General features: G+C 31.7%; 1 protein-coding gene across 1 annotated transcript in view; it reads left to right on the top strand.

Moving 5' to 3' along the window:
• PCDH15 (protocadherin related 15) overlaps window positions 1–17602 on the top strand; it is a 1316677-nt gene that overhangs the window by 1001493 nt on the left and 297582 nt on the right. Inside the window, exon 12 of the mRNA XM_088791982.1 lies at window positions 15353–15461. Within this exon, the coding sequence (XP_088648108.1) occupies window positions 15353–15461 (109 nt within the window). The remainder of the gene's footprint in view (window positions 1–15352; window positions 15462–17602) is intronic.

Raw genomic sequence — 17602 nt, 5'->3', positions numbered from 1 at the left:
AGCCAACTCCTACAGGGCCTTTCCGTTTTCTGAGGGATTTAAATGTCGCTAATGGTTTAGTTTGGGGAAATTTTCTATCCTGTTTATGACTCAGAAGCTAGCTGTGGCAGTTGAGTAAGAGTGCATGGGAAATCACGTTATAGGCTGTTATTATATGTTCTCTGCCAAGTGTTTTATACTGTTCAGTGAGGCAGATACAATCCCACTAAGCCTATCTGTCAAAAAATGAGCCTTTATTTTTGCTCACCTTATATTTTTAGGAAATTTAGGTGACGCAAGCTCTATAAAGCATTAAAACCTTGTTGCACTAGTATCCTGCTGTGTATTTATTTCCATTTTAGTGTTTTATAATTTTTCTATCTGTCAAGAGGAGGCTTGCATAATCTTTACAAATCCCCCCCTTGCTGATTAAGTCATGCAGAATGACCTTGGGGTGAGATAGTAGGTCTTGGTAACAAGAGGATACTTATTTTTCTTCACCCAAATTTCAATAACAAGAAACAGACCAAATGTTTAAAGTATTTCATGTTCCAAATCAACATCCAGTAGGGTAAATTTAGTCTTTCCAATGACTGGGATATAATATATATAATGATACCATTCATCTAAATTATTTGCATTCTCCATTTTATTAATTTCAGGAATTTTTCTACAGAGAAAAATGGCAGTGTAGGTTTAATTACTGCTATAGCACTGCAACTTTTCCCAAAGCTGATGCAGAAATGGATTTTATGTTTAAGAATTTCAATTTATCATATTAAATATAACTGGGAAATTCCACTGACTTTTTTTTTTCTCTAGCTAGTTTTAAATGTCAATATGGTCTATTAAATTAAAAATACAGTATTTGAAATCTAAAATCTAAGTTAAAAAACAATAAATTAATCATTTTCAAACAAGTCATGAAAAGAAATATATATATGTATATATATTGAATTTGTATCATAATTTAATGTATAAATTAAAATTTTAATATAAATATAGTAAGATGTCACAATTATTATTTTTTAATGAAAGTTTATTGGGGTGACCATTGTTGGAAAGTTAAATAGATTTTTTCCCCCCTGTCTTCAGAAACTTATATTTCAGTGTCAAAAAGGTAAAATCTAAACACAGGTAACCTTTCCAAATATGTTTTCCATAAACATGCTCAGGACAATGTATGACAGTGTGTTGCTTTAGCTATGATGTTATTCTTTGTTTGTTTGTTTGTTTGTTTGTTTGTTTGCTTTTTAGGTGTACAATTCTGTAATATATCACCTATATATCACATTGTTTGTTCACCACCCAGAATCACTTCTCTTTCCATCACCATATATTGGATTCCCTTTACCCTCATCTACCACCCCCCTTCCCCCTTCCCCTCTGGTAATCACTAAACTATTGTCTGTGTCTATGAGTTTTCTTTCTTCATTTGTTTTTTCTTGTTCTTTTTTTTTTTTTTTTGAGTTTTATATACCACATATCAGTGAAATCATATGGTTCTCTACTTTTTCTGTGACTTATTTCGCTCAGCATTATAATCTCAAGATCCATCCATGTTGTTGTGAATGGCACTATTTCATCTTTTCTTATGGCAGAATAGAATTACCATATGACCTAGCAATCCCTCTCTTATGTATTTACCCAAAAAATCTGAAAACATTTATCCATAAAGATATATGTGCTCTGATATTCATTGCAGCTTTATTTACGGTGGCCAAGACATAGAAACAACTAAAGTGTTCTTCGATAGATGATTAGATAAAGAAGTTGTGATATATAGATACACAGTGGAATACTATTGTGCCCTAAGAAAAAAATTATTTTAATAGTCCTAAAAGTTAAATTGTATATATAAAATCAAGCTATGAACCACTAATGTTTCTTTTTCACTGGTTCAGATATATAAGAAAACAAAAACAATATTTTTGTTTTTAATTAATAAAATATTTTAGTGATGCTCTTGACAAGTCCTCATTTGGCATTAGCTTGTAGAAAGGAATATATAGGGCTCAAATATCTAAATAATGCTATAAATTATTACTCTTAATAATAATTGTTCTATACAAACCATATCCATCTTAGAAGCATCTGATCATTAAATTATTTTTGATTGAAGTTTGAGTTTCCATTGCATCTCCAAATTCACAATAATAATATTAACAGTAGAATTTAAAAAACAAGGGAAACCAATACAGAATTTAAATGCTGCTATATAACATGGTTTATATTTGTGGCAAAATTCAGAAATGATTCTATAACTGACACTGTAAAAATGTCATTATATAGCAAAAGAGTGTATTTTGTGGAACAATTATTATATGGTGTATACTCTACATTATATAGAACTATAAGTCTATAAAAGATATGGTCCACTGCTGTTACAGATTTCTCAAAATTCTCAGTGTTCATGAACCATCTATAATTTGCCAGACAATACACTTAATGAAAGAGAATATTGTTATTATGACTATTTGCAATAGTGTTTGAATATGCTGACACTAAAGACTATTTTGTGTTCATCTGATATTATATAACATATCAAAGAGATGAGGAAAAATGCTATCACTTCAATATTCTCATATAAAATAAAGGTCTAATCAATATCTGAAAATTAATATAAAAACACTGAATGAATTCCACTCATGTTTCTGTATTTCTTTTTTTTTTTAATTTCCAGCTCTAAATTATGAACTTGTTTTTCCAGTAAACCCAACTCTCAGTAAAATTTATTACCAGTAACTTTTTTCTTAAATTTTTTCTCTTCCTTTGGATTTTCCTGTCAGCTCTATCGTGCTGTAATTATTTTAGTCCTAAATAAAAGAGGTGTTAGACAAAATGATGTGAATAAGATGGGCACTTTGAGGGAAAGCCTTCTCCTCTAACTTTTCCAGGTAGAAGGATAACCCCTCATTCCTTGTCATCCTCACCACTTTATTCTTTAACTTGCATTAGACTATTGCTCAGAACTCTCACATTCTTAGTGTATCATAATGTATCCTAGAACAGAGCAGTCTAGAGGAAAGCATTCTGCCACCAGAGTTTAAAGACAAAGGTCTGAAACTGTGCTCCAAAACTCATTAGTTAGTTACATGAAGGCTTAATCTTTCTGGAATTCAGCATTCTAAGTGTATAATAGTAACATTAATTTATATCAATCAATATCATATCAATTTAATCACAGACTTTTCTCAACTAAAAAAAAAAAGTGATGTTTTTACAGTTCCTTGTAATGAGATACCCAGGTTAATATTCAATAAATGTTGACTGTTAAATATATAGTTATTCTATTTATGTATAAATTTATTTCTGATCTAGACTATAAGTATGTTGAAGAGAAGGACCATTACTATTTATTTCATTTATGTCATTTTCTTGTTCATAAGCCTAGAATAGAAAGGTCTGGTTTGAAATGGCAGATAGCTTGTAGGTACCTATTTACCTTTATCCATGGCCTTACTGAAATACTTGTGAGGATACAAAAAACAAACAAACAAACATACAAACGAACAACAACAACAAATGAGAAGTTGCATCCACATTGAAAACAAGGAATAGGAATGTAAATCAGATTTTTGCCAGGACTAGTATAAGATCACTGCAGTATTGAAAGAGAGAGTGAAAAAAGTACAGGAAAGGATAAAGAAAGATTTTTAGGTCTCCACCACAGATAAATGGGAACTTAACAATCACAAAGGCATCAGTCAGCCACCTAATAACACATGGCCAAATAAAAAATATAAACAGGGGGGTGGGGGGTGGTAGATGAGGGTAAGGGGAATCAAATATATAGTGATGGAAGGAGAACTGACTCTGGGTGGTGAACACACAATGGGATTTATAGACGATGTAATACAGAATTGTACACCTGAAATCTATGTAATTTTACTAACAATTGTCACCCCAATAAATTTAAAATAAATAAATAAATAAATAAATAAATAAACAAGTAGAAATAAAATTTAAACTATAAAAAAATATGTAATCAATTTGTGTTGATAAAGAAACTAGGTAAAGTGAGCAACTGCAATAACAATGTTCAAACATACTTGAATCCCATGAAAAACCCTACGGTATTCAAGGAAAACATTTTATATTCAGGATAAAAAGAAAAAAATACATATTTGTGAAAAGTTATTAGAAAAAACAATTTACTTACTTTAAAAATGTTGAGATTCTAGTAAAAACTCAATAAGGAAGAACATGTGAAACATGAGAGTAAAGGTGAAATGAAGGTACTGATAGAGAAGAAAACTGGAATAATAAAATTAAAGAGATTAAATATAGAAAATATAGAACTGAAGAATGCAATATTGTTAATTACTACTAATAATTGATACTTATTTAGAACTTGCTAGAAGTATTTCAATTTTTTTTACAAGCATTTCTTCCGTTAATTAACAATCGCTTAGTAAAGAAGTTAATACAATTCTTTATTTTTATGGCTCAGCAAAGGGTGAAACTCACTGAAGCTAGTAACTTAAAAACAAAACTCAGGCTGCATCTTCCCACTTAACAAATTATACTCTTACCATATCACAGTACTCCCTTACATGTTTTAGAATTCTTTCAGATTATAGATATTTTGAAAAAGGGAATAAAATAATAATGATCAGATGGCCAAACAAAAATATAATCAATTTGTGTTGATAAAGAAACTAGATAAAGTGAGCAAGTGCAATAACAAAGATACAGTAGAAAGAAAAAAAAAAAAAAGGAACTTTAGGGATTTATAAAGCATTTATGTTGGATAACTGAAAGTATTCAAAGCATGAATACTTTTATTAGTAAAGCAACTAAAATTTAAAAAAATCCAAATATGTTACGTTTATTTCAAGATAAAAGCAAATTTCTGCAAGACAGTTAAAGAGAAAATACAAAGAAAACGAATATTAGGTAGAACCCAGATTTCTGCTCCATAGAAATCAAAGCTAGCAAACCATGGAGGAAAGTTTACAATTAGAAGAAACATTTGTGAATAAAAAACCAAAACTTGAGTCAAATTTTCATTCATTTATGAAACAATTAATATTCTTATATATGCAGGGAATCACAGTTTCTTATTAAAAATATATTCAAGGACATATATGTCAGTTGACTGTTGAGTAAAAATAAAGAACGTTAAAATAATTAAATCACGGTTTAAATAGTTAGACATGAACATTGAAAGCAGTAAAACAAAATAAAATCTAAATACAACTGAATAAAACTTTAATCTATATATCTCTATACCAATATCTGTCTTTATATTTGGAACTGAATTCAGGAATGTAAAATAATTCTTAAAGAAAATGTAATATTAAAATAGTTATGTGGTTTTCTATTCTCAAATTTTATTAACTAAGACAGCAGTTTTGTGGGGTGCATGTGTGTGTGTGTGTCTGTATGTGTGTCTGTGCATTTTGGGAATTGGAAGGATAGAAGTGTGACGAATCGGAGACATTAACAAATGCAATTAGATGGTATTTTCTTGTTTGTCATTCCATCATCTATATCTCCACCAATTTTTGTGGCAAGTTTTCTATAAATCCAGAATATTTGGCACCTAATTCCTTATTTTAAGTCATTGCATGTCTTTCCAACATTTAGTTTTCACACACACACACACACACACACACTCACACACACTCACACACACTCACACTCACACTCTTAAACTTCATAGGTCTTAAAAGAGGAAATTTGAATTTCTATTTTAAATCACTGTAGACATGGAAAAATTAAGATTTTATAGACAATATAATAGAATATAATAGAAACATAAGATCCTTAGGTTTTCAAAGGAGATTCAATTTTATACACATGTACATTTAAGACAGAGAACAAGAGGGAAAGCAAACAGTTTTTATAACTAGTTTTAGTTTTGTTAAAAAAATAAAAAGAAGATTAGTTCAACTACAGATTGGAGAATATTAGATTGAAGCATTAAATTTTAAATATTGAAACCATAATACCTAAAAGTGAGTATAATTCATCATTTATGTAACTTTCAAGTGGTGAAAGACTATCCAAGCAGATATCAAAAAGAGAAAAGGGGATTTATTTGAGTACATAAAAATGCCAAATTCCTAGAAGTCAAAAACAAGCAACATTAAAAGGAAAACAACAAACTGAAAATATTTGTAAGACTGATGACAAAGTGTTGATTTCTGTGCTATGCACTTATGCCATGGAAATAAAATTATAAAATATAAAAATTAGAAAATAAAATAGTAAAGTAAATGAACAGAAGAAACACAGATAAATATGTCAAATAAATTATGCTAACAACCAAAGAAATACAAAATTAAACCTTATAGTTGTTGAGCGATAGTCTAGAAATATATCACCCATAGTACTGACAACTGTATGTTATTATAAAATACTCACACACTACTGAGGAAGAAACAAATTATTATGATATTTCTGGAAAGCCATCTGGCAATTTGTACAAAAGAGTTCAAGATGTCCTCATTCATTGATCCAGAAATTCCACATCTGGGAATCTAACCTATGACTATAATTAAGAGCACAACAAAATAATAAATACATATTATATTTTGCCAAGACAAGATAGGTAACTTAAATGTACAACTATAAAGCCTAACTTATAACATTAGTGGAAGTTGCACATTATCACAAACTGTGTTTTTAAAGCATATGTATTGGCTTAGAACACTGGTTATGATATAATGTGAGGTAAAAATAATCAGCAAAAGGTATGTATGCGAAATGGTGAAATTTCACATGTGTAAGTATAATATGTAGATATTTGATAACTACTGTCAGAAAATACCTTAAAATATTAATAATGGTTATCCCTGAGTTGTAGGATTTTAAATATTTTTGTTTGCATTTTCTATACTAACAATATACTTTAGGATTATTCTTTTTTATCAGAAAAAAATAAAATTAGTACTTTTGCTATTTACCTATAGAGGTTTTCCATTGCCAACTATATAAGAATTAAACTACACAGTTTTTGAGGCACGTTAATGATGCTCTTCAAAATATCCGTAGAGTCTATCATCCATCTGTCTGTCTGTCTATCTATCTATCTATCTATCTATCTATCTATCTATCTATCTATCTATCATCTACCTACCTATCTATCTATCATCAATTTTTAACAGCCTCTATCAGATACAAGCATATCCTTTATCTCTACCAGACTCACCATGGATGCATGAATTAAAATTTGCTTTATTCAAATTGCACATGCTTGAATATCTCTGATTCTTGTTATTTTGAATGACTCACTCATAATACTTGAAGATATGAGTTTTCTATCAGAACTCTTGCAATATTTATTGATAGATGTCTTTATAATAAATATTTCTAGATTAACTTGTATACATGTACTTTGAGTCGTCATCTCCATGACTGTGATCTCAATAGTTCCAGAACTCTTATCCAATTTATTTTATGCAATTTGAAAACTGATAAGAGTTTTTTGCACACAAGTTCTTAATAACTTATATAAATCATCTGAATACTAATAAATTAAGGAGTTGTGACAAATTGTCTATAAACAATAGAGTAGGGAATGAGTTTATAAATTAGATACAAAACTGCAATGTGTCTGTATCTATAGAAAGAATTTAACTGAAGTAAATAAGGTAAAATGAAACGTTCATTTTAAGTGAATATTCAACTCCCTGATATACTCTCTTAAAATTATGTTTAGGTATAATCATTAAATAATTTGGTTTGCAGGTTTTACATCTGAATCTTGGTTTACAATTAAATAGTAATGACAGATAGTCCCTTCCCTGCCCTTCGTACTCTCAAACATTTGATTAATTATGCAATTCTAAATAAAACCTTCAAAATTCATGACAGTGTCCTGTTTTCAGGAAATTGTGCAAGATTTGGTATCAAATAAGATTCCAGCTTGAAATGTAAAAATTTCCTCTCTCTCTGCTTATAACTTGGAGTTAATTTTAATACCAATGTTACACAATAAAAATAATCAATTAATTTTCATCACACTATAATAATTTTCATGTAGTAAGCACGTCACTTACTGTCTTATTTATATACATTGTTTTATGAGCTTCTTACCAATTATGGAATATAGATATTATTAACATCACTTTGAAAATCAGGATTCAAGCTCTGAGGGATTACATAGTTTAATGGAAAGTTGCATTGCTATTTATAACGTGTTTCCCGAAAATAAGACCGGGTCTTGTATTAATTTTTGCTCCAAAAGACATATTAAGGAGTATTTTCATGGGATGTCTTATTTTTTTCATGTACAACAATCTACATTTATTCAAATACAGTCGTGTCATCTTCTGGAACATCGTCAAAATGTCCTAAACATGTCCGTCTGGCTGGCAATCTTAACAGGCTTATTTTCAGGGTAGGGCTTATATTCGGGGAAACATGGTAAGTAAGTTTGGAATGCTTTGGCATAAGATACAGGAGTTCACTGCTCAGTCTACTGGAAGACCATTTCTGTGAAGCACTTTTGAGCCCATATCTGTGTATTTTAATCTAATCTTATGGCTACATTATTTTTTCCTATAGTTGTATATAGTAATTTGTGAGTACAAAGATCTCAGAATTACAAAAAAAGTACTTATAAAAGACTAGCATGTATATCTGAATGGCCTACAGGAGCCCAGAGCAAAGCTATGGTCTATGAGGCTCAAGAATACTCTAAATAATCATAAATTGAGAAGCTGTTTATTCAACAGTTTTTGAATGCCCAGTGTGTCACATTGGTTTCTAGTGCTACAGATCTAAAAATAAATAGACTTCATCCCTGCTCTCAAGTAAGTTACAGGCAAGTACATTTTTTATTTAACTAAAAAATACAGTTAATAAGAGTGTTTGATAAATTTTTATATGGATGAGCACAATATTCTCTGGATAGAGAATATTCACAAGGAAGAGAACATTTTAGAATACTTGACACTTTTTTCAGACAATCTGATATTTCTGCCACTTGAAAAAAGCAAAACAAATCAAAGAAAAAAGCAGAAATGGTGGTACAAGTATATACGTGTCTTGTGGGTATGTGTGGACATGTTTGATTTGTTCTTTCTTTTTCTGTCAGTTAACATATAGAAACACACAAGAGTATGGCTAAACATTTTCAAAAGCTGCTGGGAAAAGAGTACCTTTGTTATATAATATGAGATGAGAATAACAATATTCACCAAATTTTCTTTCATGTAGTCTGAATCTTATTTTTTTGTTATAGGAAGTGTTTAACATATTTAAAGTACAAATTGGATATTAAGGTTTTTTTAAATGATATTGAAACATACTTAATGCATGTTGGAATTTCTTTACTAATGGATGGCATGAGCCATGCTTCCCACAGTCAGTAGAAACTACTGTGTCTGATCCTTTATTTTAGTGTGTATCTAATCATTATAGTAGTAGAAGTAATAGTAAACTACAAAATAAAGTAAATAGTAAAATATTAACCAAAGCTTTGTATCTATGAGGGGAAAAAAGATATTGAAGAAGAAAAGTGCCTAAGTGTAAAGAACACAAAAAATAAAGACAGCAATTTAATAATAAATAAATAATAAATTCAATAATTTAGATTTTCAATTATATAGTTTGCTAAAATTTAAAATCACTTAATTATCAGTGTTAAGATATTTATAGTTGATGATGAATATTTTATTTTTAATATAATTATTCTCTTTGTAAATCTGCATGATTATTATTGGATAAAAATAGAGACCACTAATCTCAGCAATGATGAGTCTATTATTAATAGAAGGGTGGATATTTGAAAGAGTCAAAATTAAGAATGATAATAATTGAAGATAATATCCAAATTTGTCTTCTATGCCAGAGACGTGTGTTTCCATACGCTCAACCCACCTTTCCAGGGTTCTCACTGAATATATTCTTCTTGAGTTTTCCACTATACCAAGGCAAAGCGTTCTATAGAAAACTCTTGAAGACTGCTATCATGTCGTCATTTAATTTAAAATACTTTAGCAAGTTCAGTGTAATACTATGTGTATATTACTCATGTGAAGACATCACTCAAATGCTGAGTTGAAGAACATTTAAAATTCAAACAGTGCTTCAGTTTTCTGTATCTCAACCAAGGCTTTACTAATCAAATCTACTAAATGTCAAATATGGGTTTTTCCTTTTCAGATTTACTGCCTCATTGATTTATATAATAAATTATCAATATTAGTTCCCATTCGTGAAATGAAAATTTTTAAAGATATCAGAATTGCCTAAAATTATTTTAAAGACTGTCTAGCCATGCATTAAACAGATTTAAGAACCACATGAATCGTGTGCACTTTTATCTTAAGGGATGGTAGCTTAGGCTTCATGCTGTAGTTTTATGGCCATGACTCCTTTTTGTCTGACGCTAGCTGAATTTGTGAAAATATCTTACCTAAGAAATCTTTTTTTGAACATACCTTTTATGCAAGGTATTAGTTTAAACCGCTAAAAGAATAAAGAACTGGGACTTCCTTAAAAAGTTGTAGAAGCAATAACCACCCTTGCATACCTCAAAACTCTAATTGTCTACTGTTATCTTCTCAGAAGAATTCAACACTTGAGCATGAAAACAATTGTTTTAGATAAATTCAAAAGACAAAGCACCTTTCCAAAACACTGATGAACATGAAGCATGCATCTCTATGGAATAATCCTGGGTTTTATACTCAGAGAATCCCATAGTCCTTATTTCTCTAGGAGACAATATATTTTGCTATTGTTTAATAGTTTCTGTGATTATCCTCATAATATGAATCTCTTTGTATGGACTTAATTCATTTTAAGGATAATGTACCATTACTAAATATATCAGGGAATTTAACGCTGATGGTTCAAACAGCAATGAAATGCAACTCTGCATCCTATGCATGTTTAACATACATTTGCTTGAACAGAATTCAGGAGACATGACTCCTTCTCCAATATAAAGCAGATTTGCTTTAGAGGCAAAGTACCAAAGAACATTACAGGACTGAGTGTGTGTGTGTGTGTGTGTGTGTGTGTGTGTGTGTGTGTGTGTGTGTTTTAATGTCTCCTGGAATTCAACTTGATTAACAATATATGTTGAAAACGATCAGGTGCTAGGCTGTGGGTTATAAACACAATTAAGATAATTATCTGTTCACAAACCAATAAAGCTTTATGTAAAGAGGTAATTATTGCAATTATACCATGATGGAGGAACAGTTTGATCTTTTTCTTAAGATACACAAGCATATCTGAGCCATGGGTAAATTTCTTATTTCTTCAGCATGTACTTTCTTTAGTAATCCAAACAGGAAAAAGTTAAAAGTTAAGAGAAATGAGGGTGGCAGGAGAGGACTAAGGAGCAGTAATTGCTATCCAATTGAAGAGACTCTGTTCTTCAAAAGAAATGTATCTCTGAACTATTGGCCTTTTCACAAGAACTGTGGACATTGTTCTGACAATAACCACCATTGACCTATTTTCTTAGTAGTAGGTACAGCAACGTCTACTTGAGAATAGTGATCTCTTACCAGATTGGATATTTCAACAGAATACAAATTGACAAAAGTGTACTAAATACATACTACTTACCAAACCTTGTAATTGATTACATGTTCTTTCTATACAATTCTTGTTTATTCGAAGGAATGGTTTTCCTCTGGGTTTTTCTTCATTACGTGTATACCCCTTCAATGCCTGGTTGTATCTACTATAGAGATTTTGGTGGAAAAGTTCAAGGAAATGATACATGTAATTTATGTTGCTTCTTCTAATTCATACATATTTAATTTTTTCACTCAGATAAATGCTGTTAGGTTGGTACAAAATTAATTTCAGTTTAAAAGGTTTAAACAAATTGCAAAAAACGCAATTACTTCTGCACCAACCTAATACTTATGTCTATGAAAAATGTATAAATATTTAACAGTATCATCCTAAACAAAACACAGTGTCCTTTAATGTTATATATAATCATGCATCCCTTAACAATGGAAAAATATGTCGTTAGGTAGGTTCGTCGCTGTGCAAACGTCATAGAGTGAATTTACACAAACCTAGATGGTATAGCCTAATACTGTAATTGTATGTGCTATATTTTCATATGATTGGCAGCACAGCATGTTTCTTTACACCAGCATCTCCATAAACACATGAGTAGTTGTAGTGTAAGCTCTCAAAGTTGGCTCTTCTTTTTGCAATGCAAGTGCCTGACTTAAGCTTTGGTTGCCCAGGCCTCCACCTCAAAGCTGGATATCTCTCAATTAACACATTACCAGTCACAGGATGAGACAGAGTCAGGACATGTTCCCCATTGAGGCTCTTTTGTTTTAAAGATCTTGGTTGATTTCAAAAACTGACCATTTGGGCTACTTGCTTTTTGTTTGTTTGCTTTGCTTTTGTTTTTTCCTCTTCCTGTGCTTTGAATCCCTCCTCTTATGTTTCTAATTCACCAATAAAGAACTAACTAGCCTCTCACCCCAATAAAAACAGAACCCCAGACCCTTGCACATGGGTTCTCTCTGTCTCTCTCTGTCTCTCTGTCTCTCTGTCTCTCTGTCTCTCTGTCTCTCTCTCTCTCTCTCTCTCTCTCTCTCTCTCTCTCTCTCTGTCTCTCTGTCTCTCTGTCTCTCCCCCTTTGACCTTGCTATGTGACCCTTGGCGTGCCATGTATGTTCCACAACTTGTAGATAATAAACTCATTTTTTCTTTAGTTTCCTAATCATCATCACTGAAGGGTGTCTTGTAATTGTAATAAAGACCCAAGGGTCAGTCCAGTGGTAACATAGATTTTTTTCAGGGGCTATGTCTGTGGGAAGCTCCATGGCATTTCTAGCCCATAACATTACTGTTAATAGAATGAGAAGGCACAAAGCAGTAGTGCTTTGCACTATGACATTTTGTCAACTACATCACTAGGGCACAGGGATTTTTCAGGCCCGCTGCAATTTTATGGGACCACTGTCTTGCATGCAATCTGTTGTTGACCGAAACAGCATTATGTAATGCGTGACTCTATTACTAATGTTAAAAAAATCTTAAGATTCAAAGATCAGAATCTAGTTGGGAGGTAATCTTAGACATCATATTTGAGAATTCATTATTTTCACCTTTAAACTAGGTTTTCTGTAAAACTCATAAATGGTAGCATAATGAAAAACAAACACTTTCTTAAAATTAGTTACTACCGTGTTTCCCCGGAAATAAGACTGGGCCCTATGTTAGTTTTTGCTCTAAAAGATGCATTAGGGCTTCTATTCAGGGGATGTCATTCAGAAATATCATGCTTGGGTTTATTTTCCGGTTAGGTTTTATTTTTAGGGAAACACAGTGGTATTATAGGACAAGACGCAAGTTCAGTCCTAATAAGTTTTTAAGACAACTACACTTCTCCCGATTTTCCATAAACTTATTGAAGCTTTTACCAACAGTTTTTTTTTTTTTAAGTGATCCCCACTAGTTCTGTTTATTTATTTATTTATTTGTTTGTTTGTTTATAATATTAAAATAGTACAGAGTATGATACTTATGTGGTCAAACAGGATTGAATGGATTTAAATAAATATCTTTAGTCCCACTTACTTTCACTTCCAGACCCATCCTCCTGAGATATTTACAGTTTTCTATTTTCTCTTTTTAATTTTTCTGATGATTACCAACATAATTCCAAATAGCACCCTTGTTTTTTTATTTCTTCATTTCTCATCATGTAATGTATGAAAGATGAACAATTTAATTAGCACTTCTCCCTCCTTTTTGTTTTTGTTTGTTGTGTTATTTTTAGTTTTTAATGTTTATGTAATTTTAAATAATATGATTAAAATTCCATTGTTCATTCCAACACCTTCAGATAGTCGAGAAAGATGATTTAAAACTAATTCTCAAAGCTGACAGTGCCCCTCTTCCTCTCCATTTCACTCTTCTCTACCCCTCACCTTTTTTTCTCTCTCTCGCTATCCCTATTCTCAAAACTACTATACATTGGTCACAGAGCAGTGCCACAGAAGTAAGCAGTGAAGGCAACTAGCAGGGATGCCCTACATATTGTGATCTGCTCACATTTAGCATTCTAACAGAAGAGCTCAGATTCAATATTTTAAAATTCTACATAAGTAATTAAGTTACTTCAAAAAGCTGAAGTCTACTTAGGAATGCTTGGTATATTTCCCTGACTATGGAAGATAGGATGGGATTGCAGGAAATCCTGAGATTTATGAATTACTCTTAAGGTCTGAGTATAGCCACGCTTTTGGGAAAGCGACCAAGGATTTAATGAATTGAACCAGTCTTTGGCTGATACAATCAGATTCCTTTGAGAAATGACTAAGAGCCAATCAACCCTCAACTCCTAGATTCAAACATATGTACTTCGGAGAGCCTCAGATTTGTTCAATTTACAGAGAAATAGAGGTATTACATGGGTGTTGACTGACTTTGGAGAAGGTTCATGTGTTCTTGGGATGGGGATAGAAAGGTGGGAAGGATAGGGAGACAGACAGAGAGAGAGAGAGGTGGGGGGTAGAGAAGAGTGAAATGGAGCGGAAGAGGGGCAGAACAGGTAGTGGGGGAAAGAGTTTAGGAAGAGTGTTGTATTATGTGAGAAGAACAGTAGTCATCCAAATTTAATGGAGTGATTTTGATATTGATTTAAATTTTCATGGCTCCAAATTCACGTTTAAAGAAGTGAATAGAACATTAGCAAGTTATTCCTGCCTAAAGATCTTTATTTTTAGGATAATATTGATAGTGTTTAGACAACTGAGAGCCTGTTAGAGACTATGAGCTCAACAAAGCCACTATAATGCATGTGAGCTCCAAAGTATTGGTCAATTATTATCTTTAATTATTCCAATTTCAGTAACTTAATGTAACTTAGTCATACACTTATAGTTAATATATTAGTTTGGTGTAAAAATAATTGCCAATAATTTGCAATTATTTTTAACCCTTTAAACCATAATTACTTTTGCATCAACCTAGTATATACACAGGAAAATTAAGTTTGCAGACTTTCCACCGTATAATTGCACATTGGAAAGTTGGTGAATTTAATTGTCCGACATTTTCGTATATATATCACAATAACAACAAACTTAATAACATAATTTAATCAAACTTAAATATTGTAAATAATGGTTTAATATCATTACTCTTTTTTAAAGCATGCCAGCATTATCTATTGCTCTTCTTTTAGAAGAAATTTCTGTATAAAGTCCTATGCATGTCATTACTGTGTCTGTTTATTTTGAGTTAGAGGACAACTTACTCCCACTTCAGATTTAAAATTACTAACCTAAGGTATTATATAAACGTAAGTTTAACTGCTGCCCCAGTTGTTAACTAGCTGTCCAAACTGTACTGAGTATCAGTTTTTCCTAAGATACTAGTAATGAAGTTGAACAAAACTCTCTGAATTTTTTTTTTCCAGGAAGAACTGAACCCCATCATTGTTACCCCACCGATTGAAGCCATTGATCAGGACCGGAATATTCAGCCACCGTCAGATAGGCCAGGCATCCTCTATTCCATCCTTGTTGGTTTGTATCTGCTAATATTTTACACTCTATTATCATTCTGAAATAATATTTAAAAAATTGTCTTACATCAGAGTAAATGCCTTTAATAACAAAGATTTTTTTGAAATAATTGTTATTTCTAAGTATAAATAAATTTAAAAATATTTTTTTCTCAGATTTACTTTCAGTAGAATGTGTAAAACAGCAAATAGAAAAACTTCTATTGAAGAAGCAAAACAACTTTAAAAAATAGGAGATTAATCTATGAATTGGCAGTTTTCTCATCATGTCATAAGGAATTCTCTAAGAAAAAAATGCAAACTCAATAGAAAAACTTATACTGTTTGCTCTACTAGTATTTTATCATTGGTGAATACAATTACATGATTCTGAAAATGTATGACTTAATTAAATAAGGACATTTGGAGCCATATGGGAAAAAGAGAAAGATCATAATTAGCCCAAGGGCACGTAATACATTATACCCTTGGCTAATTTTTCCTTCAAAAATTTCACAGAAGCTGTCTTAATCCATCCTTGTGCATATACTGCTAATTGCACCCAAAGCAAAATTGATGAGAATTTGATTATGCTACCCAAATTGCTCCCCCCCCTCAAATTGCTTTTGCTAAAATATGGATGTTGCTGCTTTGTATGGTTTTTAGTCTCTAGAGAGACAGATGCATGTGAGACAGACCATACATCTCTTAATGGTGTTGTTTTTGAAGTGTGCTTGAATAATAATTATTCAATGGAATTCTACATTACCTTCAACCCCTTCCTATTCCCATGCCTCCAGCCTGTGTGTATACACACATATATAACAACACAATAACCTTTTTACATTAGACAGATTCAAAATATGATACTATAGCCTACTTAGAGATACTATCTGTAAAGAAAATTCAAGTAATTCAGTTTCAAGCCTTTGGTCTACAGAACTACACATGTATCATCAACCAGTTGTTGATATTAGACTATTAATTTTTTAAAAAGCTCTATGAACCTAAGCATAAGTATCTTTTAAATCTATAGTGACCTTCATATAAATAAAAGGATATAGGCATTTTTTGTTTAACTGAAGGCTTGTTGGTATGTCAATCACTGCTAGATACTGTAGATAAAAATATGAGAGATTAATGTTCTACATTAAGGAGGGAGAGAGTCCACAGCTAGAAACATGTCAACAAGTAAATCAAAACACATAGCCCTAAACACTATAAATAAAGTATGAGCCACATATCATGAGGGCTCACGGGAAGAGAGTGCTTGGATTTCTAAGAGAGGTGCTTAGGAAAAAATATTGTATTTTAGCAGAAAGACAGATTTCCAGGTAGAAAATGGGAGACAAATGATCCAGACAGATGATGCAGCATGTGCAAAGTCCCATGAATGAAATTTAAAGATAGTCTTGTGGAGGCATGCTATTAGAGTGGGCTGGTATCCACTGACATTCATAAATTTCTTTCACTTTTAAGAGTTACATTTATTCTTTCTTTCGATAAACAAATGACCACTCTAGGTAGCAAGAAGACAGATTCCTCACTTTGTAGAGCTGGTTTTCTGGCAGCAGAGACAATATAATAAGCAAATAAATAAATGCATGTATTACAAAAGATCAGTGGTGGTCAAGCAATGGGGGAAAAAATAGCCTGCATGAGTGGAAATGGAAATCCAGAAGATGTGTTGCAATATAAGTTGCCATATTAAATATAATGATCAGGATATGCCTTATTGAAAAGGTGGGGTTTGAGCAAAGTTTTACAGATGTTGAAGGAGTTAGCCATGTTGATATCTGAGATAAGAGTTTCTGGGCAGAGATAAAAGCTGGAGCTTGCCACGGGGTTTGAGTAATATCAAGGAAGCCAGTAGCACGGGAAAGGAGTGAGGAGGAAGTAGAAAGAGGGCTTGAGAAATAAGAGGGGGCCAGTAAATATAGTCGTGTATACTATTAATCTACATGGTTTTTTTTGTTGTTTTTTTTTTTTTTTACTGTGGGTGAAATGAGGATTGCTTACAGGAATTAGAGCAGAAAAATGACATAATGATATGAAGTTTCATCAGGCTGTAACTTGAGGATGATAGGTAGTCCTAAAGAATAGATATAACCTCTAACAATAACTTTGCTTTCATAGCTGTGTTAAATACAATTATATCCTTTC

The sequence above is a fragment of the Rhinolophus sinicus genome, chromosome 15 (assembly GCF_057876585.1).
Source record: "Rhinolophus sinicus isolate RSI-liver-muscle chromosome 15, RSI-T2T, whole genome shotgun sequence".
Lineage (NCBI taxonomy): Eukaryota > Metazoa > Chordata > Mammalia > Chiroptera > Rhinolophidae > Rhinolophus > Rhinolophus sinicus.
Note: the sequence above shows the minus strand (reverse complement) of the source record. Positions and strands in the feature narration are given on the sequence as shown.